Source organism: Panulirus ornatus, chromosome 55 (genome assembly GCF_036320965.1).
Source record: "Panulirus ornatus isolate Po-2019 chromosome 55, ASM3632096v1, whole genome shotgun sequence".
NCBI classification, from domain to species: Eukaryota; Metazoa; Arthropoda; class Malacostraca; order Decapoda; family Palinuridae; genus Panulirus; species Panulirus ornatus.
The window spans coordinates 14,800,081-14,824,339 of record NC_092278.1 but is presented as its reverse complement, the minus strand read 5'-3'; the positions used below and the strand labels follow the sequence as shown (position 1 = coordinate 14,824,339).

General features: G+C 48.1%; 1 protein-coding gene across 5 annotated transcripts in view; it reads left to right on the top strand.

Moving 5' to 3' along the window:
• The window catches only part of LOC139765466 (transmembrane protein 198), a 653,673-nt gene that overhangs the window by 540,193 nt on the left and 89,221 nt on the right, over positions 1–24,259 (top strand). For 4 of the 5 annotated variants that reach the window (XR_011716663.1, XM_071692843.1, XM_071692845.1 and 1 more), the window contains exons 2-3: positions 5,591–5,989; positions 13,572–13,778. Coding sequence is in view for 4 of the 5 variants with exons in the window: in XM_071692843.1 (XP_071548944.1) it covers positions 13,580–13,778 (199 nt within the window). In the remaining variant the exon portion in view is untranslated. Of the gene's footprint in view, positions 1–5,590; positions 5,990–13,551; positions 13,779–24,259 lie in introns of all 5 variants that reach the window. The other variant, XM_071692844.1, reaches the window with a different exon arrangement.

Sequence of the window (24,259 nt, the reverse complement as noted above, 5' to 3'; positions counted from 1 at the left end):
TCTGGTGCTGGAAGGTATTATGGATTTTTGGCGGAGGGTCCCTGGTGCTGGGGAGGAGCTATGGGGTACTTATGGAGGGTTTCTGGCGCTGGGGAGGAATTATGGGGGTATTAGCGAGAGGTCCCTAGTGCTCTGGAGAAGTTATAGGATGCTGGCGAGGGGTCTGTGGTGCTGGGGAGGCGTTGTGACGTGTGGTGATGATGGTGTTGGGGTAGAGGACTGTGATGGTGATATTGGTGGTGCTGCTGATGGTGTCGGTATAGTGATGGTGGTGGTGGTGGTGAAAGGTTTGGTAAGGGTGTTGGTTGGTGATGGCGTAGTGTTGGCGTTGATGTGGTGGTTGGAGTTACGTTGAATGTTGGTGATGATGATGATGATGATGTTGTTGGTGAAGGTTAATGCTGGTAGATGTGGATGATAGTGATGGTGAAAGCAGTGATGGTGATCATGACAGCAGACGTGGGTGCGGAGGATGGTGATACGGTAGACAGTGGTGAAGGTGACTGGTGATGGTGATAATGATAGTGAATAGTGGATGATTTTTAACATTCACCGGCACTGTACTCTGTGTGTGTGTGCTGGTCAGTATATCGTCACATTTGCGTCTCTCTCTCTCTCTCTCTCTCTCTCTCTCTCTCTCTCTCTCTCTCTCTCTCTCTCTCTCTCTCTCTCTCTCTCTCTCTCTCTCTGGGGAGACATTCTTGTCGGCTCGTTGATTCAAGAACAATTCATGACTGGGATATCACACTTACACCACAGGAACCCACTGTTAAAGGTGACGAACTGATTTACGTTTTGGGGTGCTGGTACTCGCATACATCTGCATAGTGATTGGGGAGATATGTTTCAGTGCAAGTGCTGTGTGTATGACTGAGGACTGTTGAATGACGGGAAGTTCAGTTTTATATCATCCACATATTAGACAAAGACAAAAAAGTTTTAGTATATTAATTTTTGCAAGTTAATGAGTTTCTTTCCCCCCACCTCCCTCCTCCTCATGTTCATGGGCTCCCGTGGTGTAGATGTTAGTGTTCCTGACCGTGACGTATTCACGGGCCGGCCAGGTTCGAGCGCTTGGGTTCGAATCCTGGATGCGGTAGTCTGTCCATAGTCAACCCAACTTTTCATCCACCCCTAGGGGTTGGTCGATAAAATGGGTACCTTTCTTTTTTTTCATACTATTCACCATCTCCCGTGTTGGCGAGGTAGCGTTAAGACCAGAGGACTGATCCTTTGAGGGAAATCCTCTCTTGCCTCCTCCTCTTCCTCCTTTTGGAAAATTAAAAACGCGAGGGGAGGATTTCCAGCCCCCGCTCCCTTCCCTTTTAGTCGCCTTCTACGACACGGAGGGAATACGTGGGAAGTATCCTTTCTCCCCTATCCCCAGGGATAATATATAAATGTATATATATATATATATATATATATATATATATATATATATATATATATATATATATATATATATATATATATATATTAGATAATATGATGCCCTTGATTAGACTGCCTCTTATCTCTAATGAATTATAACCTGTTGGATATTAACTGCATTTAAGGTATATAGTAGATTAACTCCCGCTTTGTATACTGTCGTCGCGATGGTTAGAGAGTGTATGTATGTGTCAAGATTAACCATGTCCAAGTCTGGCACAGGCTCTCGCCACTGCCAGCCCCTCCTCTGGGGTGCCATCACTGGCTCGGGTCGTGTGTGTGTGTGTGTGTGTGTGTGTGTGTGTGTGAGAGAGAGAGAGAGAGGCTTTTAACGTGGATGTTCCGTGTGACTTGTGATTGGCGAGTGGCTGGCTGGCTTGGGTGGTGAACGAGTCCCTCTCACCCCCTGCAAGACTGGGTGGACCTCTCCCAGGAATTAGTTAATATGACTACTTCCGGACGGGGCTGAGTTGGTTACACAGTTGGCTTTTATAAACACGAGGGGACGCGCCCTGGTTGGTAGGTGGCAGCGACTGCATGCTAGTCAGAGGGAGGGAAGAGTGAGTGGGGGTACTGGGAGTCCGCACAACGATATCTTGCCGGTAGCGTACCCAGCGCGTCCCACACCACAGTAATGTTGGCCTCCAGCACGACCCAAGGGCCATTTCCACTGCCTTCATGGGCAAAAATCTCAGGTCCCCCGAGGAAACCTCATTCGCAACCCCCATTTTTCCTCACTCTCTCATATCCGACTTTGACTTAAATACGGGTCGTATGTTCATGTGTTTTGGAGGTGATGGTAGAATAAGTATCAAACCATCATTTAATGAAAAAATAAAGAGGTGTGAATTAGTCTTTCACTGGGCCAAAGGCAAGAACATATTGTCCAGTAGCGGGGCAGTTCCTACTCCTTCGGTATGGTGATGGGCTAAGAAATACAGAAACAGTACTGATTACCTGACGGATTTGGACACCATCACATCACGAGTAATTATGTCTGATGGTCTTAACCTTCAACACCAAACAGAACAACATTTACTCCTACTAAAGAGATAATAGGCTGGGTCTTACGACCCTTCAAGACGAGGAAAGGAAAAAACCATTTATAATACTCTCAAAGGTGCTGGTTATCTCGTAAAACACAGCTCTGCTATGTGCTCACATCACCTTTCAGGGCGGGCGAGTTAAGAGAGTGTACAGATCTTTCACAGCCCAGATTGGCGTAGTGAAGGTTCCGATCTACTGTAAATAACTGAAATCACTGAGGCCGTGGCTGGAGTGCAGAGGGGCAAGGTATATCATTGTACAGTCCTGGAGTCATGATGCCCAACCTACACTCAAATGATTATGGTTACCTTTTGGCACGACAGACATGACTCTTATGTATTACCAGTGGAATCAGAAGGCGCCTACAGCCATCAGAAACACCGTTGCGGTGTTCAGCGGTTAAGCTTACGATGGCCCTGCGTAGGCCTTTACATAATGTGCTGAATTAGCTAGGTTTGGGAGGTTCCGTGAGCGCGAGGACTGCTTAGACGTTCAACGATCCAGTTCAGCGACTTGGACCAAGCCCAGAGCTGTGGGGGATAAGAGACCTCGGCAGACAACGCAAGATAATGTCCTGGACAGTCTTCGCACTACATAACCTTCCGTCATCTGCCCCACACACTTCCCGGGTTATCCTCTCCTTGGCTGAGTGGTTCCTGCCCTCTGTATGGCATCGTTCCATATCTCCTTCTGGCTGCCTGGTTCACAGTCATCGTATCTCTATCCCTCCTCTCCAGTCTATGATCTGTGGCCTCTCACCCTTTGATTCCAAAACTCTGGAATTCCTGCCCTGTATTTCGATCATCATCATTATCATTATTCATTTCTTTAGTAGTGGACAGAGCCCTGTATTTCGACCATTATTATTATTATTATTTATTTCTTTAGTAGTAGACAGACTTATAAAGTGAAGAATCTCCTACTTCCCTGGGAATCTCTGCGTTCACCAGATCCTGCACACATGTGGCCTCAAAGTTTTTTGGTTTTGCAATCATGTTCCTCCACGAAGTCTTTCATATTGTTGATGTCTCTTTAAGTACTTTCTGACACAGTCCCACTGTGTGAGCGTCTTTAAGCTTCCTGCCTTATTCCTCACCAGAGTTTTCTCATATCATTCCGTTCTTAAGATGCCTCTCTGCCAGCTTTTCGTAATCCTTCACAAGGTTTTTAAGTTCCATCTCTTTCATGCAGCGACTTTATTCTACCAGTGTGTCCAGTTGTACCATGGCTACTGCCCAAAGCGCCTCCATACTCAGGTGCAGCTCCACCAGAGTTCTCAGTTTGCATATCCTTCTGGCATTTCCTTGTCGTTACATCCACATTTTATCGTATTCCAGTCGTGTGTCTCGGTGCTTTTGGGAACGGCTGAGGGGGGGTGAGTTGACTCTAGCCTGGTCGGGTAGTGTCTGACTTGGCGTTTTACATGCCACTGTGGTTCACTGTACGCTAATCTCTTGGCAAAGATTTACCCATCGGTCTGTAATACTTTATCGAAAGCGAACAGATGCCGGAAGCATGTGGCTCAGAACTACAAGGAAGAGGAAGCCTACTTTACGTTTCCATAAGCTTGTAAACAAAATGAAACAAAGATGGCGGACAGTGCGGTTACCAGTTTGCATTAATCAGATCGTATTTACTGGGTTCGTTTGTTAATCCTCTCACTGTGATTCTTTATGCCATGGAAAAATAAGCCGCCTTTATTTTACATTTTCTTTTCTCCTTTTTTTCAGTTGATATTTTGCTTCAGGTATTGTTTGAAATAGTTTAGTTGGGTGGTGTTGCATGGGCAACTCTCTCGCTCATGGCGACGCGTCGGTCGGTGGGTTTGTCCCCAGGACTTCATCCATTCGTCAAAAGTTGTCAGCACTCACGCGATCGTTCACAGATGATAGTACAACATGTAGGTATATGTGGTCTTAGAAGTACAACATGTAGGTATATGTGGTCTTAGAATTATCTTTTAACACCTGGTAAAAAAAAGGTGTCGAAGATATCTTGACGACCCAGTTAACCAACCGTCTGTTTACGTTCGTAAGACACTCCACCTGAGGCACCTGTGGTGGCTCCTCCTCCTTCACCCAGTTGTCCACAGATTCTGTGGTGGTGCGTTGCTTTCCCACAGTTACTGTTGTAAGCTGGACCTGATCTCCTCGTGTGCAACACAAAATTATTTAAGACTCGGCAGTGGCAAGCAAGCATTGTTGTCTCCCCCTCTACTGTCGTAAAGGAATTTGATGTTTCTCAATATTATTCGAATTCTGTTGTAGTGATTATAAAAAGCGATGCTTTGCCTTCAACCACAAGGATGAGCGTGTAGGCCTGAAACTTATGAAGGACTAGGAAAGTATATGGACGACGTACAAGACCAAATAAAAGCCCTGGGGCGAATTGGCTGAAAAACTCGAAGTTGATTCGAACCCTCTATCTCGAAAATGTGCTAAGCTCTAAGCCCCACGTTTAGCATGTCGATGTATTGCACCCACTGTGCGATCTATGCTTGCCTCCACCTACCCCTGGCCATGTACCCGGGATCTATACCACGACTAAAATGCATTTTCTGTATACAGCCGAGAAATAAAGATGTTGAATCCAGTAATTCAGTTACTTGTCGCCACGACACACGGCTCGGAACAGCTTCGAACAGCCTCCTGCCGAGACCTGAGGCTTGCCGGTGCCCCCCCAAGGCCAGGCCTTATGTCCACGACTGTTCCATCTTGCCAGCCAGGCCAGACTGGGGACGGGTCGACGTCCCTCACCTGGCACGATCGTGGTGCGCCCGGAGGGGAACTGTGCATTGTGTGTGAGGGGTAGGTCGTACCACAGCCTCACCAGATGGTGAAGGGAGACGATAGATAAGAAAATTAAAAAAAAAGAAAAGAAATTCAATTAATTTTTTCCCACTTTCCATTGTATTTCATTTTCTATAATTTCAGTCTTTGGACACGGAACACTGTATATATTCCAGTCTGTTCCATCATCAGTAGATATTAACTGTTTCCTGTATCCATAGTGACTTTGTTCGTGTTAGCTTTGTGTGTGTATGTCTCAACTGTAACCATCTTATTCGCCATTTTTCTAAAAGATTCATTTTGTTTTGTTTATTTTTCAGATGCGGTTGTCCTGGCGGTGGTGACGAAGTGATGGCCCGGGTGTGACGTAGCTCATACGTCAGTGAGAGGGGGAGGGGGAGTGTAGATAGACGTATTTTGATGACGCAGTGAAAGGGTGACGTAACAATGACGCAGTGAGTTGTCTCGGTGCTGTGATGACGCAGTGAGTTGTCTCGGCGCTGTGATGACGCAGTGAGGCGGGGGTGGGGACGTAGTGATGAGGGAGTGAGAGTGGTGGTGTCTCAGGCAACGTAGGGAGGAAACTCGTCTGAACCCACACGGAGTGAAGACTGTGGGGGGGTGGGAGATGTGGGTGGGGGACCCCATAGTGATGACGAAGATGACAGTGATGAGGTGGTGATGGTGAAGATGGTGGCAGCCACGCAGCTATAGTGAAGGTCAGTGTCTACTCTTGCGTCGTCCTTTGAGCATCAACCCTCAGGTTGGAGAGAGAGAGAGAGAGAGAGAGAGAGAGAGAGAGAGAGAGAGAGAGAGAGTCTCTTGGCATATCCCAGGCAGACACTCATCTCCCCCCTTCGTCACAAGGCCCTACCAGTACTAGGCATGTCCCTGGGCGCGTAACTCTTGAGGTCCTGTCCTGCAGCGCACCTCAGGACATGACGTAAACTCAACCTGCGCCGACGGGGAAGGCAGTTACGGGCAGTCCCATGCATGGCACTGTGCCAGACACTTGATACACTCCAGACGTGAGGCGTCCAGTACCAGCCCAGCGCCCTGGGAGCACCGGTACCTCGAGGTCCTGGTAGATATACCGGTAGTGGGAGCCTTGGCGAGTGCAGGTCATGCAGGGTACTGGTTGTATACACTGTCCTTGGTGGCTCGAGGGGGAGAGGAGAAGTATACACTGTCCTTGGTGGCTCGAGGGGGAGGAGAGGAGAGGAAGAACCATGCAGTGTTGTCTTGTACTGTGACACATGATACTTTACCTGTGAGAGTTGCTCTGTTGCATTTCCGTAGCTTCGTTTTCTTTTTTTCTTTTTGTATTACTACCATGGTGATCTCTTTCTCTCTTCATTACTAACATGGTGATCTCTTTCTCTCTTCATTACTACCATGGTGATCTCTTTCTGTCTTCATTACTACCATGGGGATCTCTTTCTCTCTTCATTACTAACATGGTGATCTCTTTCTCTCTTCATTACTAACATGGTGATCTCTTTCTCTCTTCATTACTAACATGGTGATCTCTTTCTCTCTTCATTACTAACATGGTGATCTCTTTCTCTCTTCATTACTACCATGGTGATCTCTTTCTCTCTTCATTACTAACATGGTGATCTCTTTCTCTCTTCATTACTAACATGGTGATCTCTTTCTCTCTTCATTACTAACATGGTGATCTCTTTCTCTCTTCATTACTACCATGGTGATCTCTTTCTCTCTTCATTACTAACATGGTGATCTCTTTCTCTCTTCATTACTACCATGGTGATCTCTTTCTCTCTTCATTACTAACATGGGGATCTCTTTCTCTCTTCATTACTACCATGGTGATCTCTTTCTCTCTTCATTACTAACATGGTGATCTCTTTCTCTCTTCATTACTACCATGGGGATCTCTTTCTCTCTTCATTACTAACATGGTGATCTCTTTCTCTCTTCATTACTAACATGGTGATCTCTTTCTCTCTTCATTACTAACATGGTGATCTCTTTCTCTCTTCATTACTAACATGGTGATCTCTTTCTCTCTTCATTACTAACCATGAGGATCTCTTTCTCTCTTCATTACAAACATGAGGATCTCTTTCTCTCTTCATTCTAACATGGTGATCTCTTTCTCTCTTCATTACTACCATGGTGATCTCTTTCTGTCTTCATTACAAACATGAGGATCTCTTTCTCTCTTCATTACTAACATGGTGATCTCTTTCTCTCTTCATTACAAACATGAGGATCTCTTTCTCTCTTCATTACTAACATGGTGATCTCTTTCTCTCTTCATTCTTACCATGGTGATCTCTTTCTCTCTTCATTCTTACCATGGTGATCTCTTTCTCTCTTCATTACTACCATGGGGATCTCTTTCTCTCTTCATTACTAACATGGTGATCTCTTTCTCTCTTCATTACTAACATGGTGATCTCTTTCTCTCTTCATTACTACCATGGGGATCTCTTTCTCTCTTCATTACTACCATGGTGATCTCTTTCTCTCTTCATTACTACCATGGGGATCTCTTTCTCACTTCATTCCTACCATGAAGATCTCTTTCTCTCTTCATTACTACCATGGGGATCTCTTTCTCTCTTCATTACTACCATGGGGATCTCTTTCTCTCTTCATTACAAACATGAGGATCTCTTTCTCTCTTCATTACAAACATGAGGATCTCTTTCTCTCTTCATTCCTACCATATTATCTCTTTCCATGTATATTCACAGTATGAGGGATCTTCTTGGGGATCCTTGTGATCCTACCTCATAGGATCTCTTCCCATATCAAAGACAAGGATCCTACCTCATAGGATCTCTTCTCATATCAAAGACGAGGATCCTACCTCATAGGATCTCTTCCCATATCAAAGACAAGGATCCTACCTCATAGGATCTCTTCTCATATCAAAGACGAGGATCCTACCTCATAGGATCTCTTCCCATATCAAAGACGAGGATCCTACCTCATAGGATCTCTTCTCATATCAAAGACGAGGATCCTACCTCATAGGATCTCTTCTCATATCAAAGACGAGGATCCTACCTCATAGGATCTCATATCACCCTTTACCATCGAAACTATCTCCCATTCCCCCCCCCCCCTCCTTTCCCCCTGAAATGAGGATCTCTCTCAAGTGAGAATCATCATTATTATTACTCATTTGAGATGTGATCCGCCTCATCATCCATGGTCCTCATGATCCATGGGCGACATCATCCATGGTCCTCATCATCCATGGTCCGCATCATTCATGGTCCGCATCATCCATGGTCCTCACCATCCATTGTCCTCATCCATGGTCATCATCCATGATCATCATCCATGGTCCCCATCATCCATGGTCCTCACCATCCATGGTCCTCATCATCCATGTTCTTCACCATCCATGGTCCTCATCATCCATGGTCCTTACCATCCATGGTCCTCATCGATGGTCATCCATAGTCCTCATCATCCATGGTCATCCATGGTCCTCATCATCCATGGGCCTTATGATCTATGGTCCTCATCATCCATGGTCCTCACCATCCATGGTCCTCATCATCCATGGTCCTTACCATCCATGGTCCTCATCGATGGTCATCCATAGTCCTCATCATCCATGGTCATCCATGGTCCTCATCATCCATGGGCCTTATGATCTATGGTCCTCATCATGCATGGTCCTCACCATCCATGGTCCTCATCATCCATGGTCCTCATCATCCATGATCATCATCATATTCATCATCACCACCACCCTCTTCATCATCATCACCATCATTGTCTTCCTCACATGAACTATCCCTCATCTTCACTAACCCTCATGATTACTCACCCCTGATGATCATCCACATGAGGACTCACAACCTCATCATGACTCACTTGAGTATCTCTTACCCACCTCATGTTCATCTTAGGACCTGGACCTCACCTTCATCACGACTCACCATCATCATCATGATCATTAACACTCATAATCGGGGGTCCTCCCAACCTCTTTATGAGGCATCTGATGACCTGTGAACCTCATCATCCTCACATGAGGGCCCCATACCCTCACCAACCCCCACATGATAACTTCTGGCCTCACCATCCCCTCACATGAGGAACCTCTCCATCATCAACATCCTCACATGAGGACCTCGTACGATCACCATCCCTCACATGAGGATCCCTTAACCTCACCATCCCTCACATGAGGATCCCTTAACCTCACCATCCCTCACATGAGGATCCCTTAACCTCACCATCCTTCACATGAGGATCCCTTAACCTCACCATCCCTCACATGAGGATCCCTTAACCTCACCATCCCTCACATGAGGATCCCTTAACCTCACCATCCTTCACATGAGGATCCCTTAACCTCACCATCCCTCACATGAGGATCCCTTAACCTCACCATCCTTCACATGAGGATCCCTTAACCTTACCATCCTTCACATGAGGATCCCTTAACCTCACCATCCTTCACATGAGGATCCCTTAACCTCACCATCCTTCACATGAGGATCCCTTAACCTCACCATCCCTCACATGAGGATCCCTTAACCTCACCATCCTTCACATGAGGATCCCTTAACCTCACCATCCTTCACATGAGGATCCCTTAACCTCACCATCCTTCACATGAGGATCCCTTAACCTCACCATCCCTCACATGAGGATCCCTTAACCTCACCATCCTTCACATGAGGATCCCTTAACCTCACCATCCTTCACATGAGGATCCCTTAACCTCACCATCCCTCACATGAGGATCCCTTAACCTCACCATCCTTCACATGAGGATCCCTTAACCTCACCATCCCTCACATGAGGATCCCTTAACCTCACCATCCTTCACATGAGGATCCCTTAACCTCACCATCCCTCACATGAGGATCCCTTAACCTCACCATCCCTCACATGAGGATCCCTTAACCTCACCATCCTTCACATGAGGGGTCTCTCATCATCCCCCCCTTCCCTAAGCATAACCTCACCTCAGGATCTCCTCCCCTTATAACAACCTCACATATTAATGTCTTCCCTTCATCAAGAACTTCATCGTAACTTCACAGGAGAATCTCTTCTCCTCATCACAACCTCACATAAGAATCTCCTTCCCTTCACCATAACTTCACATAAGAATCTCCTTCCTTCACCATAACCTCACATAAGGATCTCTTCCCTTCACCATAACCTCACATAAGAATCTCTTCCCTTCACCATAACCTCACATAAGAATCTCCTTCCTTCACCATAACCTCACATAAGGATCTCTTTCCTTCACCATAACCTCACATAAGGATCTCTTCCCTTCACCATAACCTCACATAAGAATCTCCTTCCTTTACCATAACCTCACATAAGCATCTCCTTCCTTCACCATAACCTCACATAAGAATCTCCTCCTTCACCATAACCTCACATAAGAATCTCCTTCCCTCACCATAACCTCACATAAGGATCTCTTCCCTTCACCATAACCTCACATAAGAATCTCCTTCCTTAACCATAACCTCACATAAGAATCTCCTTCCCTCACCATAACCTCACATAAGGATCTCTTCCCTTCACCATAACCTCACATAAGAATCTCCTTCCCTCACCATAACCTCACATAAGGATCTCCTTCCTTCACCATAACCTCACATAAGAATCTCCTCCCTTCACCATAACCTCACATAAGAATCTCCTTCCCTCACCATAACCTCACATAAGGATCTCTTCCCTTCACCATAACCTCACATAAGAATCTCCTTCCTTCACCATAACCTCACATAAAGGTCGCCCCTCACCATAACCTCACATAAGAATCTCCTTCCTTAACCATAACCTCACATAAGAATCTCCTTCCCTCACCATAACCTCACATAAGGATCTCTTCCCTTCACCATAACCTCACATAAGAATCTCCTTCCCTCACCATAACCTCACATAAGGATCTCCTTCCTTCACCATAACCTCACATAAGAATCTCCTCCCTTCACCATAACCTCACATAAGAATCTCCTTCCCTCACCATAACCTCACATAAGGATCTCTTCCCTTCACCATAACCTCACATAAGAATCTCCTTCCTTCACCATAACCTTACATAATCTACTTCCTTTACCATAACCTCACATAAGAATCTCCTTCCTTCACCATAACCTCACATAAGGATCTCTTCCCTTCACCATAACCTCACATAAGGATCTCTTCCCTTCACCATAACCTCACATAAGAATCTCCTCCCTTCACCATAACCTCACATAAAGGTCGCCCCTCACCATAACCCCACATAAGGATCGCCCCTCACCATAACCCCACATAAGGATCGCCCCTCACCATAACCCCACATAAGGATCGCCCCTCACCATAACCCCACATAAGGATCGCCCCTCACCATAACCCCACATAAGGATCGCCCCTCACCATAACCCCACATAAGGATCGCCCCTCACCATAACCCCACATAAGGATCGCCCCTCACCATAACCCCACATAAGGATTGCCCCTCACCATAACCCCACATAAGGATCGCCCCTCATCATAACCCCACATCACCAAAACCTCACATAAGGATCGCCTCTCACCACATAAGGATCGCCCCTCACCATAACCCCACATAAGGATCGCCCCTCACCATAACCCCACATAAGGATCGCCCCTCACCATAACCCCACATAAGGATCGCCCCTCACCATAACCCCACATAAGGATTGCCCCTCACCATAACCCCACATAAGGATCGCCCCTCACCATAACCCCACATAAGGATTGCCCCTCACCATAACCCCACATAAGGATCGCCCCTCATCATAACCCCACATCACCATAACCCCACATAAGGATCGCCTCTCACCACATAAGGACCACCCCTCAACCATACCCCACATCACCAGAACCCCACATAAGGATCGCCCCTCACCATAACCCCACAATCACCATTAACCCCACATAAGGATCGCCCCTCACCATAACCCCACATAAGGATCGCCCCTCACCATAACCCCAACATAAGGATCGCCCCTCACCATTACCCCACATAAGGATCGCCTCTCACCATAACCCCACATAAGGATTGCCCCTCTCCATAACCCCACAATAAGGATCGCCCCTCTCCATAACCCCACATAAGGATTGCCCCTCACCATAACCCCACATAAGGATCGCCCTCATCATAACCCCAACATCACCATAACCCACAGTAAGGATCGCCTCTCACCACATAAGGCCCGCCCCTCACCATAACCCCACATCACCCATATCCCCACATAAGGATCGCCCCTCACCATAACCCCACATAAGGATCGGCCCCTCACCATAACCCCACATAAGGATCGCCCCTCACCATAACCCCACATAAGGATTGCCCCTCACCATAACCCCACATAATCGCCCCTCACCATAACCCCACATAAGGATCCCCTCACCATAACCCCACATAAGGATCGCCCCTCACATAATCCCCACCATAACCCCACATAAGGATCGCCCCTCACCATAACCCCACATAAGGATCGCCCCTCACCATAACCCCACATAAGGATCGCCTCTCACCACATAAGGACCGCCCCTCACCATAACCCCACATCACCATAACCCCACATAAGGATCGCCCCCTCACCATAACCCCACATAAGGACCGCCCCTCACCATAACCCCACATAATGATCGCCCCTCATCATAACCCCACATAAGGATCGCCCCTCACCATAACCCCACATAAGGACCGCCCCTCACCATAACCCCACATAAGGATCGCCCCCTCACCATAACCCCACATAAGGACCGCCCCTCACCATAACCCCACATAATGATCGCCCCTCATCATAACCCCACATAAGGATCGCCCCCTCACCATAACCCCACATAAGGACCGCCCCTCACCATAACCCCACATAAGGATCGCCCCTCACCATAACCCCACATAAGGATCGCCCCTCACCATAACCCCACATAAGGACCGCCCCTCACCATAACCCCACATCACCATAACCCCACATAAGGACCGCCCCTCACCATAACCCCACATCACCATAACCCCACATAAGGACCGCCCCTCACCATAACCCCACATCACCATAACCCCACATAAGGATCGCCCCTCACCATAACCCCACATAAGGATCGCCCCTCACCATAACCCCACATAAGGACCGCCCCTCACCATAACCCCACATCACCATAACCCCACATAAGGATCGCCCCTCACCATAACCCCACATAAGGACCGCCCCTCATCATAACCCCACATAAGGATCCCTTTATTGCCCCCCACGTGCCCCCGACCTACTACCGCCCGCCTCACACCTGGCCTTCTCCTCAGCCCAGGATGTCTCCACGCAGGATCCAAGATGTCGTGGCGAGGCAGGGACGACCCTGGGGGCGGGTTCGGCTACGACAACCCCTGGTGGACGGCAGAGGAGGCGAGGGGCGCCTCCGGCAACAGGACGTGGGAGGAGCGCTGCCGCACCCTCGACTACGACTACCACGTCGTCACCGCCGTCATCTGCGGCATGTTCCTCGTCTTCGGCATCGTCTACAGCCTCTTCGGTAGGTTCCCCTCGTCTTGCCGTACCGTGCTTCCCCTCGTCTTGACGTACCATACTTCCCCTCGTCTTGACGTACCATGCTTCCCCCTCGTCTTGACGTACCATGCTTCCCCTCGTCTTGACGTACTGTGCTTCCCCTCGTCTTGACGTACCATACTTCCCCTCGTCTTGACGTACCATACTTCCCCTCGTCTTGACGTACCATGCTTCCCCTCGTCTTGACGTACCATGCTTCCCCTCGTCTTGACGTACTGTGCTTCCCCTCGTCTTGCCGTACCGTGCTTCCCCCTCGTCTTGACGTACCATACTTCCCCTCGTCTTGACGTACCATGCTTCCCCCTCGTCTTGACGTACCATGCTTCCCCCTCGTCTTGATGTACCGTGCTTCCCCTCGTCTTGACGTACTGTGCTTCCCCTCGTCTTGACGTACCGTGCTTCCCCCTCGTCTTGACGTACCATGCTTCCCCTTGTCTTGACGTACCGTGCTTCCCCTCGTCTTGACGTACCATGCTTCCCCTCGTCTTGACGTACCATGCTTCCCCTCGTCTTGACGTACTATGCTTCCCCTCGTCTTGATGTACCATGCTTCCCCACGTCTTGACGTACCATGTTTCCCCTCGTCTTGATGTACCATGCTTCCCCTCGTCTTGACGCACCATGCTTCCCCTCCTCTTGACGTACCATGCTTCCCCTCGTCTTGATGTACCATGCTTCCCCACGTCTTGACGTACCATGTTTCCCCTCGTCTTGATGTACCATGCTTCCCCTCGTCTTGACGCACCATGCTTCCCCTCCTCTTGACGTACCATGCTTCCCCTCGTCTTGACGCACCATGCTTCCCCTCCTCTTGACGTACCATGCTTCCCCTCGTCTTGATGTACCATGCTTCCCCACGTCTTGACGTACCATGTTTCCCCTCGTCTTGATGTACCATGCTTCCCCCTCGTCTTGACGTACCATGCTTCCCCTCGTCTTGATGTACCATGCTTCCCCTCGTCTTGACGCACCATGCTTCCCCTCGTCTTGACGTACCATGCTTCCCCTCGTCTTGACGTACCATGCTTCCCCTCGTCTTGACGTACCGTGATTTTATGATAAAAAGGTTTTTCATTCGTAAGGCAGCTTTTCTGTGCAGCTCCTCAGGGCAGCTCCTCAGGGTTAGCTCCACTGGGTAATTCTTCAGGAGAGTTCCTATAAGCAGTTCCTCAGGGTTAGCCCCACTGGGTAATTCTTCAGGGGAGTTCCTATAAGCAGTTCCTCAGGGTTAGCCCCACTGGGTAATTCTTCAGGGGAGTTCCTATAAGCAGTTCCTCAGGGTTAGCTCCAGTGGGTAATTCTTCAGGGGAGTTCCTATAAGCAGTTCTTTAAGTGTAGCTCCTCTGGCCAGTTCTTCGCCGTTCACTGTGGTCGTGCGAGGCTGGGTCGTCGTCCCCCAGGTCCTAGTGCGCCTGTTGGGAATTGACCGGTGTAGACCCCGTTGCTCACCAACGTGAGACGAAGGGTATTCGAGTACATAGTATTCCAATAGTTATTTCCTATTAGCCAGGCCCATAGCCTAGCGGTTACGTTCCCGCCTGTTGCACAGGGGTCCCGGGTTCGATTCTGGCTGTTGGAGGTTTGTATGTTCTATGAAGGTGCGCATTTCTATGAACTATGTTAGTATATATATATATATATATATATATATATATATATATATATATATATATATATATATATATATATATATATTCCTCAAATTACAGAGGTATAAGTTTGTTGAGTATTCCTGGTAAATTATATGGGAGGGTATTGATTGAGAGGGTGAAGGCATGTACAGAGCATCAGATTGGGGAAGAGCAGTGTGGTTTCAGAAGTGGTAGAGGATGTGTGGATCAGGTGTTTGCTTTGAAGAATGTATGTGAGAAATACTTAGAAAAGCAAATGGATTTGTATGTAGCATTTATGGATCTGGAGAAGGCATATGATAGAGTTGATAGAGATGCTCTGTGGAAGGTATTAAGAATATATGGTGTGGGAGGCAAGTTGTTAGAAGCAGTGAAAAGTTTTTATCGAGGATGTAAGGCATGTGTACGTGTAGGAAGAGAGGAAAGTGATTGGTTCTCAGTGAATGTAGGTTTGCGGCAGGGGTGTGTGATGTCTCCATGGTTCTTTAATTTGTTTATGGATGTGGTTGTTAGGGAGGTAAATGCAAGAGTCTTGGAAAGAGGGGCAAGTATGAAGTCTGTTGGGGATGAGAGAGCTTGGGAAGTGAGTCAGTTGTTGTTCGCTGATGATACAGCGCTGGTGGCGGATTCATGTGAGAAACTGCAGAAGCTGGTGACGGAGTTTGGTAAAGTGTGTGGAAGAAGAAAGTTAAGATTAAATGTGAATAAGAGCAAGGTTATTAGGTACAGTAGGGTTGAGGGTCAAGTAAATTGGGAGGTGAGTTTGAATGGAGAAAAACTGGAGGAAGTGAAGTGTTTTAGATATCTGGGAGTGGATCTGTCAGCGGATGGAACCATGGAAGCGGAAGTGGATCATAGGGTGGGGGAGGGGGCGAAAATTTTGGGAGCCTTGAAAAATGTGTGGAAGTCGAGAACATTATCCCGGAAAGCAAAAATGGGTATGTTTGAAGGAATAGTAGTTCCAACAATGTTGTATGGTTGCGAGGCGTGGGTTATGGATAGAGTTGTGCGCAGGAGGATGGATGTGCTGGAAATGAGATGTTTGAGGACAATGTGTGGTGTGAGGTGGTTTGATCGAGTAAGTAACGTAAGGGTAAGAGAGATGTGTGGAAATAAAAAGAGCGTGGTTGAGAGAGCAGAAGAGGGTGTTTTGAAATGGTTTGGGCACATGGAGAGAATGAGTGAGGAAAGATTGACCAAGAGGATATATGTGTCGGAGGTGGAGGGAACGAGGAGAAGAGGGAGACCAAATTGGAGGTGGAAAGATGGAGTGAAAAGGATTTTGTGTGATCGGGGCCTGAACATGCAGGAGGGTGAAAGGAGGGCAAGGAATAGAGTGAATTGGAGCGATGTGGTATACAGGGGTTGACGTGCTGTCAGTGGATTGAACCAAGGCATGTGAAGCGTCCGGGGTAAACCAAGGAAAGCTGTGTAGGTATGTATATTTGCGTGTGTGGACGTGTGTATGTACATGTGTATGGGGGGGGTTGGGCCATTTCTTTCGTCTGTTTCCTTGCGCTACCTCGCAAACGCGGGAGACAGCGACAAAGTATAAAGAAAAAAAAAAAGAAAAAAAAAAAAAATATTCCACCCTGAGCCAGGTACCTGTTTTATCGACCATTCCTTAGAGGTAGATGAACAGCTGGGTTGACTGGCTCGACCCTGGGCAGCCTGTGAATGCGTCACGGTCAGGAACGCTAACCACTACACCACGGAGGTCAATAATAATGATAATAATAATGATAATAATAATAATAATAATAATAATAATAATAATAATAATAATAATGACAATAATAATTGATATAATAATGATAATGATAATACATTATTGTTATTATTATTAATTATTATTATTATTATTAATATCATCATTATTATTATCATTATTATTATTATTATTATTATTATTATTATTATTATTATTATTATTATCATTATTATTATTATTATTATTATTATTATTATTATTATTATTATTATTATCATTATTATTATTATTATTATTATTATTATTATTATTATTATTATTATTATAATTATTATTATTATTATCATTATTATTATTATTATTATTATTATTATTATTATTATTATTATCATTATTATTATCATCACCTTTTCCTGTACCATTTCAATTCTCGGAATGATGTTATCTGGGAAGTTTGGGTCGTCAGTTGGTGGTGAAGTTTAGTGTTGGAGCGTGACGGGGGACCCCCACCCCGGGGCAGGGGGGCTCCATGCTGTATTAGGGATTGGGGGGGTGGGGATGGGTGGATGTGGGTCCCCCGTCAAAGGGAGCAAGAGACACTACACCTTCCCCTCAGGGAGGAGGGAGTATGAACCTCCTCGTCTTCGTCAGCTGCAACCCGCTTGAGCATGGGAGCTTTACGGAACAGGAGCTTCGTGGAAGCTGCAGGCTCAGTCTTGCCAGGGGGTGGGTGTGGCTTAAGGAACAGGTGGCAGGGAACACCTCCCTCCAAACTCCTCCTTCCTCGAGGGAGCTAGAGACCCGTTCTTCCAGGGAGCGTATGGCAGGACATCTAGGGAGCTTGGAGGCACGATCTCTCAGGGAGCTAGAACCAGGATAGGAAAAAAAGGGGGAGCTGGAGGCAGGAGCTGGGGGCAATATGAACCTCCTCCCGCCCTTGGAGCGAGGAGAAGCCCTTAGGGCCGCCACTTCCCTCCCTGGGAGCTGGAGGTAGAGGCCCCTCAAGGAGGAGCTGGAGGCAGGGGAGAGAGAGAGAGAGAGAGAGAGAGAGAGAGAGAGAGAGAGAGAGAGAGAGAGAGAGAGAGAGAGCACTACGTAAAGTGGCACGGTAAGGCATCGCATGCTCGGACGCAGCAGAGCGATGGACGATGGAAAGAAGCGTCGAACGAAGAAGAAACACATCCTCTCAAGTCCAGTGTGTGTGTCGGTACTGAGCGAAGGCACTTAGCCTGGGCAGAATATGTCAGTTCCACCACCCCGTTAAGACATCGGAACTTGCCTATGACAGGTGGATGCTACCTTGTGGAATGGTTGAGTCTCTGCTGCCATATGCACATTCATTGGTTGGGGAAAGTCTTCGCTGAAGCCAGTACTCCCAAAGGCCGCCATGTGGCAAGGCCCGTGCTAGCACAACCCTGCAGACGATCACAAATGCACTACAATAAAGTCAACAACAATAAAAGAGATGCCATACAAACCCAGACCAAAGTCCTCGTAGACTCAAATGTGGGATTAAATGAAGGCTTGGAGGGAGGGACTGTCATAGGCAGAAATGACACTGTCTTTCGTCTCCAAAACGATAAAGGAAGTGAAACCACAGACTCTGACCCCAGACTCACCACAGCAGAACATAATAACTTCCACAACAACTCGGGAAGAAGACATGTAAGATCCTTCATATATGCCAACTAACATGGACTTGAATCCCAGAAGACAATCGAAATCCCCCTTTTCTAGGTGGCTTACTGAAGGAGTAGAATGCAATGTTCACAGCTTTAACCGTCTCACATTACAGATCACATGAACAGTGAGGTTGGGATCCCATATCACCACCTCTGCAGATGCCACACAACTGGGAAAACATATATGAACGAGTCAGGTCGTATGTAAAAGATTTTCTTGCAACAAGTAAGCTGCAGAATTCCTCAAATGGTCTAGCAGAAGTGTAAGACGTCAAGCTTGAAGGATCAGAATCTGTCCATTACTCTACTAGATGCAAAAACCAGAAGGATTTACAGAGCAAATACGAGATGTTCCAACCAACCGCGTCTTCCTAGGAAATCCAGCCCCAGACATAACCTTCTGAGGGCACTTCAACCTATCACACATTAGATGGAAATAAATAGATAACACCATCGCTGAAAATTCCAATAGACGTAGCTTAAAAAAAGAAAATAAAAGCTGGACGGAGGAGAAGTGTCTACACTATATGACGAGGCCTCCCTCTGTCAGCAAAGATTGGAACCAACGAGAGGAAGCAACACACTAGACCACTTCACACATAGTGTAGACCTAATCTGCTACCAAGACCTTCTCAAGCACACTGTACTCAGACCACGACCTGTAGAAATAAGGAGGTCCTCTGAACTGAACTGCAGGGGCGAAACGCGCGCCACCACGGAGGTGAGTTCAGGAATTTCAGTTGAACAGTTACGCAGATAGAATGCAAAGACGTAGTCAGTGAGGCGTTTGCCACACAATGGCAGACTCCCGTGAGTCCCCAAACACCAGAGGAATAGATTGAATTCATAACCACAAAAGCAGTCGAAACTCACAGCCGATTTGTACCGAGAAGAAAAAAGTACAAGGTGTCTCAACGAAAAGGACGTTACTCATTTTTGAGAGGCAAAAGTAAGTCGCAGACCTAAAACGCTGCGACTCGAGAAGCGAAGGATATAGACAAGAAACTCAAAAAGTCTTAAGAGGCCCAGAAAAGAGAAGGAAGAAGGAGGAGGAGGGAGGAGGAGGAGGAGGAGGAGGGGAGGGAGGAGAAGAAGAAGAAGAAGAAGAAGAAGAAGAAGAAGAAGAAGAAGAAGGAGGAGGAGGAGGAGGAAAAGAAGAAGAAGAAAAAGAAGGAGGAGGAGGAGAAGAAGAAGAAGAAGAAGAAACCATCACTGAAGTCGATAAATTGTTTCTCTTCATCAGCAAACTGCAATACGGTGATCGTAGATTTCACCGGCCCACAGTGAACAAAAGATGGCCATACACGAACGATTGCCACCAGACGACTTTGTTACTACAGTACGGAATATGAACATAGTGTTCGATAAGCCGAACACCGACTTAAGAGAAACGACCCAACTTACTTCCTTCATAGACGCGAATGCTATTATGTTCCACAAAGCGAATCTTTACTCGAGAGGGTCATTGAGAACACGCCCATGCGCTTCGCCCCTAGGAACAGACCCCTGGAACTCCGTCTTTATAGAGAAAGGCAGAAACACCTCTTGCATGAGTGTCACAATATCCGATGGACTCTGACATCATCACTGGGAGACTGACACCGACTCACTTCCATCACCCCACTCCACAGAGGAAGAAGCAAAGCAGTCCACCCTATCAAAGGAAAAAGAAAACGTTAGCCTTGATATCACACATATGTCATATAGTCGAGAGGTTCTTAGAGATATAAATTCACTAACTCTTATGTAGTAAATCTACATAATAACCCAGGAGAACGTGGTATCAAGGCGGGAACCCCTTATTTCTATCAGTTGCTTACTGTGATAAGATCGTAGAGATACTGGAATGTAAACAGACGGTGTGATACACACAGACTTTGCAAGAAAACTTTGGTGAGTATGAGCCATGGGCGTAGCACACAGAATGCGTAAGCGGGGAAAGAACTAGTGTGATCGGTAATTCGTATAAACCTTTTCAACAGATCACATCATGGGCTTGAAAGTCGGGCTGTTACCTGTACCTCCGTGGTCAGAATCTCGGTACCCCAGGGTTGTATACTCTCACCCCATCTGTTCATCAATGTCACATCTGATATTGACTGAGGCACATGATGTAGTTTCGTGTTATCCTTACCAGATGACACTGGAATAAGTTTGAACACTCTCACCATCACTAGTTATTGACAGACTACACATAGACGTAAACGAATGCCTTCCACTGGGCCATCGAAAGCAATTTTCGGCGGGGAGAAGGACCAGCTTCTCCGGTATGTGGGAAAGACAGGCGATAGCAGTCCAGAATACCAGACTCGCAAAGATACCATCACATCACGATTGAACAGTGCGAAAGAATTGGGAGTAATATGGCCCCACGACCTTACCCTTCAGCGGAGGAGAAACAGGTCAAGGCAACAGTTGCCTCTTTCAAGCAGATGGGAGGATGGATCCTGCGGACCTTCAAGAGAACCCAGTGAACATGGTCTTCAGGGATCGAAACATCACCTGTCACGGCGAGTGAGACTGCAGAGTTGAGAAGTGTGCAAAGACTTTTCGCTGCCCTTATCGACGCACTTCGTAAAGGATTCGAGACTAACCAATTTAGGAACGATTGAAATCACAGACGCTGTACTTTCTGGAGCGCAAACGGGAGATATGCTAAAACTTCATCTGTATTCGGAAGAACGTGGAAGGCGAGGTTTCCACCTAAAATATTACTCTGAAATCAAAAGGAGGGATGAACTCCTTTTGATTTCAGTAATGATAGCAAAACGCGTCTTGAAAAAGCATTTCCCAACTGTACCCGATCAAGCAAGCTGAAGTGGTCACACCGTCCTGCAGGATGCGGCCTCCAACAGCTTCGTCGACCACAAGACCAAACTCAGCAGCATGAACCCAGAGCAAGGTTGTTGAGGGGGTTAGAGAAGAACCTCTTTTGAGGTTAACCCTAGGAAAGCCACGAGGGAGCAGGAGGCAGAACCACTCCCCTTCCTCCCTTCCTTCCTCCCTCCCTCTAGGGTGATGGAGGCACCTCACCCTCCACAGGAAGTTGGAGGCATCCATCTCCTCCCCCCCAAACCTTCTCCTTCAAGGGAGGTGGATACAACCCGCTCCCTTCAGGGAGCATAAGTCAGCCATATAAACCTCCAAGGATGATGAAGCAGGTCCCTCCCATGCACCTGGAGAAGACCTCTCAGGCAGCAGGAGGGGACACCCCGGCCCACTAGTCCCCGGACAGCAGGAGGGGACACCCTGGCCCACTAGTCCCCAGACAGCAGGAGGGGACACCCCGGCCCACTGGTCCCCGGACAGCAGGAGGGGACACCCCGGCCCACTGGTTCCCAGACAGCAGGAGGGGACACCCCGGCCCACTGGTCCCCGGACAGCAGGAGGGGGCACCCTGGCCCACTGGTCCCCAGGCAGCAGGAGGGGACACCCCGTCCCACTGGTCCCCGGACAGCAGGAGGGGACACCCTGGCCCACTGGTCCCCAGGCAGCAGGAGGGGACACCCCGTCCCACTGGTCCCCGGACAGCAGGAGGGGACACCTCGGCCCACTGGTCCCCGGACAGCAGGAGGGGACACCCCGGCCCACTGGTCCCCGGGCAGCAGGAGGGGACACCCTGGCCCACTGGTCCCCGGGCAGCAGGAGGGGACACCCTGGCCCACTGGTCCCCAGGCAGCAGGAGGAGACACCCCGGCCCATTGGTCCCCGGGCAGCAGGAGGGGACACCCCGGCTCACTGGTCCCCAGGCAGCAGGAGGAGACACCCCGGCCCATTGGTCCCCAGGACAGCAGGAGGGGACACCCTGGCCCACTGGTCCCCAGCAGCAGGAGGGGACACCCCGGCCCACTGGTCCCCGGAAGCAGGAGGGGACACCCCGGCCCACTGGTCCCCAGACAGCAGGAGGGGACACCCTGGCCCATTGGTCCCAGACAGCAGGAGGGGACACCCCGGCCCACTGGTCCCTGGACAGCAGGAGGGGACACCCCGGCCCACTGGTCCCCAGACAGCAGGAGGGGACACCCTGGCCCACTGGTCCCCTGACAGCAGGAGGGGACACCCCGGCCCACTGGTCCCCAGGCAACAGGAGGGGACACCCCGACCCACTGGTCCCTGGACAGCAGGAGGGGACACCCCGGCCTCGTAACTTGGCAGGAAACCTTAACTTGCATCACATACGGAGGGACAAGCCCTGCCTCTTCCGTGTCCCCTGTGTACTAGACACGTGTGGGACGTATCGTATGGACACCACTGGTGACGGTTATCGTATGTTACGACCACCGTGTGTGACGGTTATCGTATGTGACGACCACCGTTTGTGACGGTTATCGCGTGTGACGACTGCTTTGTGTGACGGTTATCGTGTGTGACGGTCACCATGTGTCACGACCACTGTAAGTGACGGTCACCGTGTGTCACGACCACCGTGTGTAACAGTCACAGTGTGTCGCGACCACTGTGTGTGACGGTCACAGTGTGTCACGACCACTGTGTGTGACGGTCACCGTGTGTCACGACCACCGTGTGTGACGGTCACAGTGTGTCACGACCACTGTGTGTGACGGTTACCGTGTGTCACGACCCCATTGTGTGTGACGTCACTGTGTGTCACGACCAGTGTGTGTGACGGTCACCGTGTGTCACAACCACTGTGTGTGACGGTCACCGTGTGTCACAACCACTGTGTGTGACGGTCACCGTGTGTCACAACCAACGTGTGTGACGGTCACCGTGTTTCACAACCAACGTGTGTGACGGTCACCGTGTGTCACAACCACTGTGTGTGACGATCACCGTGTGTCACAACCACTGTGTGTGACGGTCACCGTGTGTCACAACCACTGTGTGTGACGATCACCGTGTGTCACAACCACTGTGTGTGACGGTCACCGTGTGTCACAACCACTGTGTGTGACGATCACCGTGTGTCACGAGCCCCACCGTGTGTGACGGTCAACGCGTCAATAACTAGTTACATCAAGGATGGCTGAACAAATTCAGTCAGCCATTATGCTAAAACTATAAACTTTGAGGATTTACGTAATTGAGGGTCATAATAGTTAGTAGTTAATGAATCACATTAAAGGACGTAAATGTGGAGGCTGGAAGCTCATACGATATGAACGAAGGCATGAGACACCTCTCTCCACATACCACAGGAAGATGTACAGAGCATATGTAAGGGTGTAAACGATTTACATATACTGGTGATCAGATGTGAACATTATGTGATGTATGGTCACATATTGGCTGAATGGCCGTAGTGTGGAGTTAACGTTAGCACAGGATGTATCTAACGTTGAACATCAAGTGATTTAAAGTTACATACTCGTTGAACTGAAGTAACAACACTGTGTTAATGTACATTATGTATTTAACGGTGAACGTGAAGTAGTATGAAGTTACTCGTTGAACTGAAGTA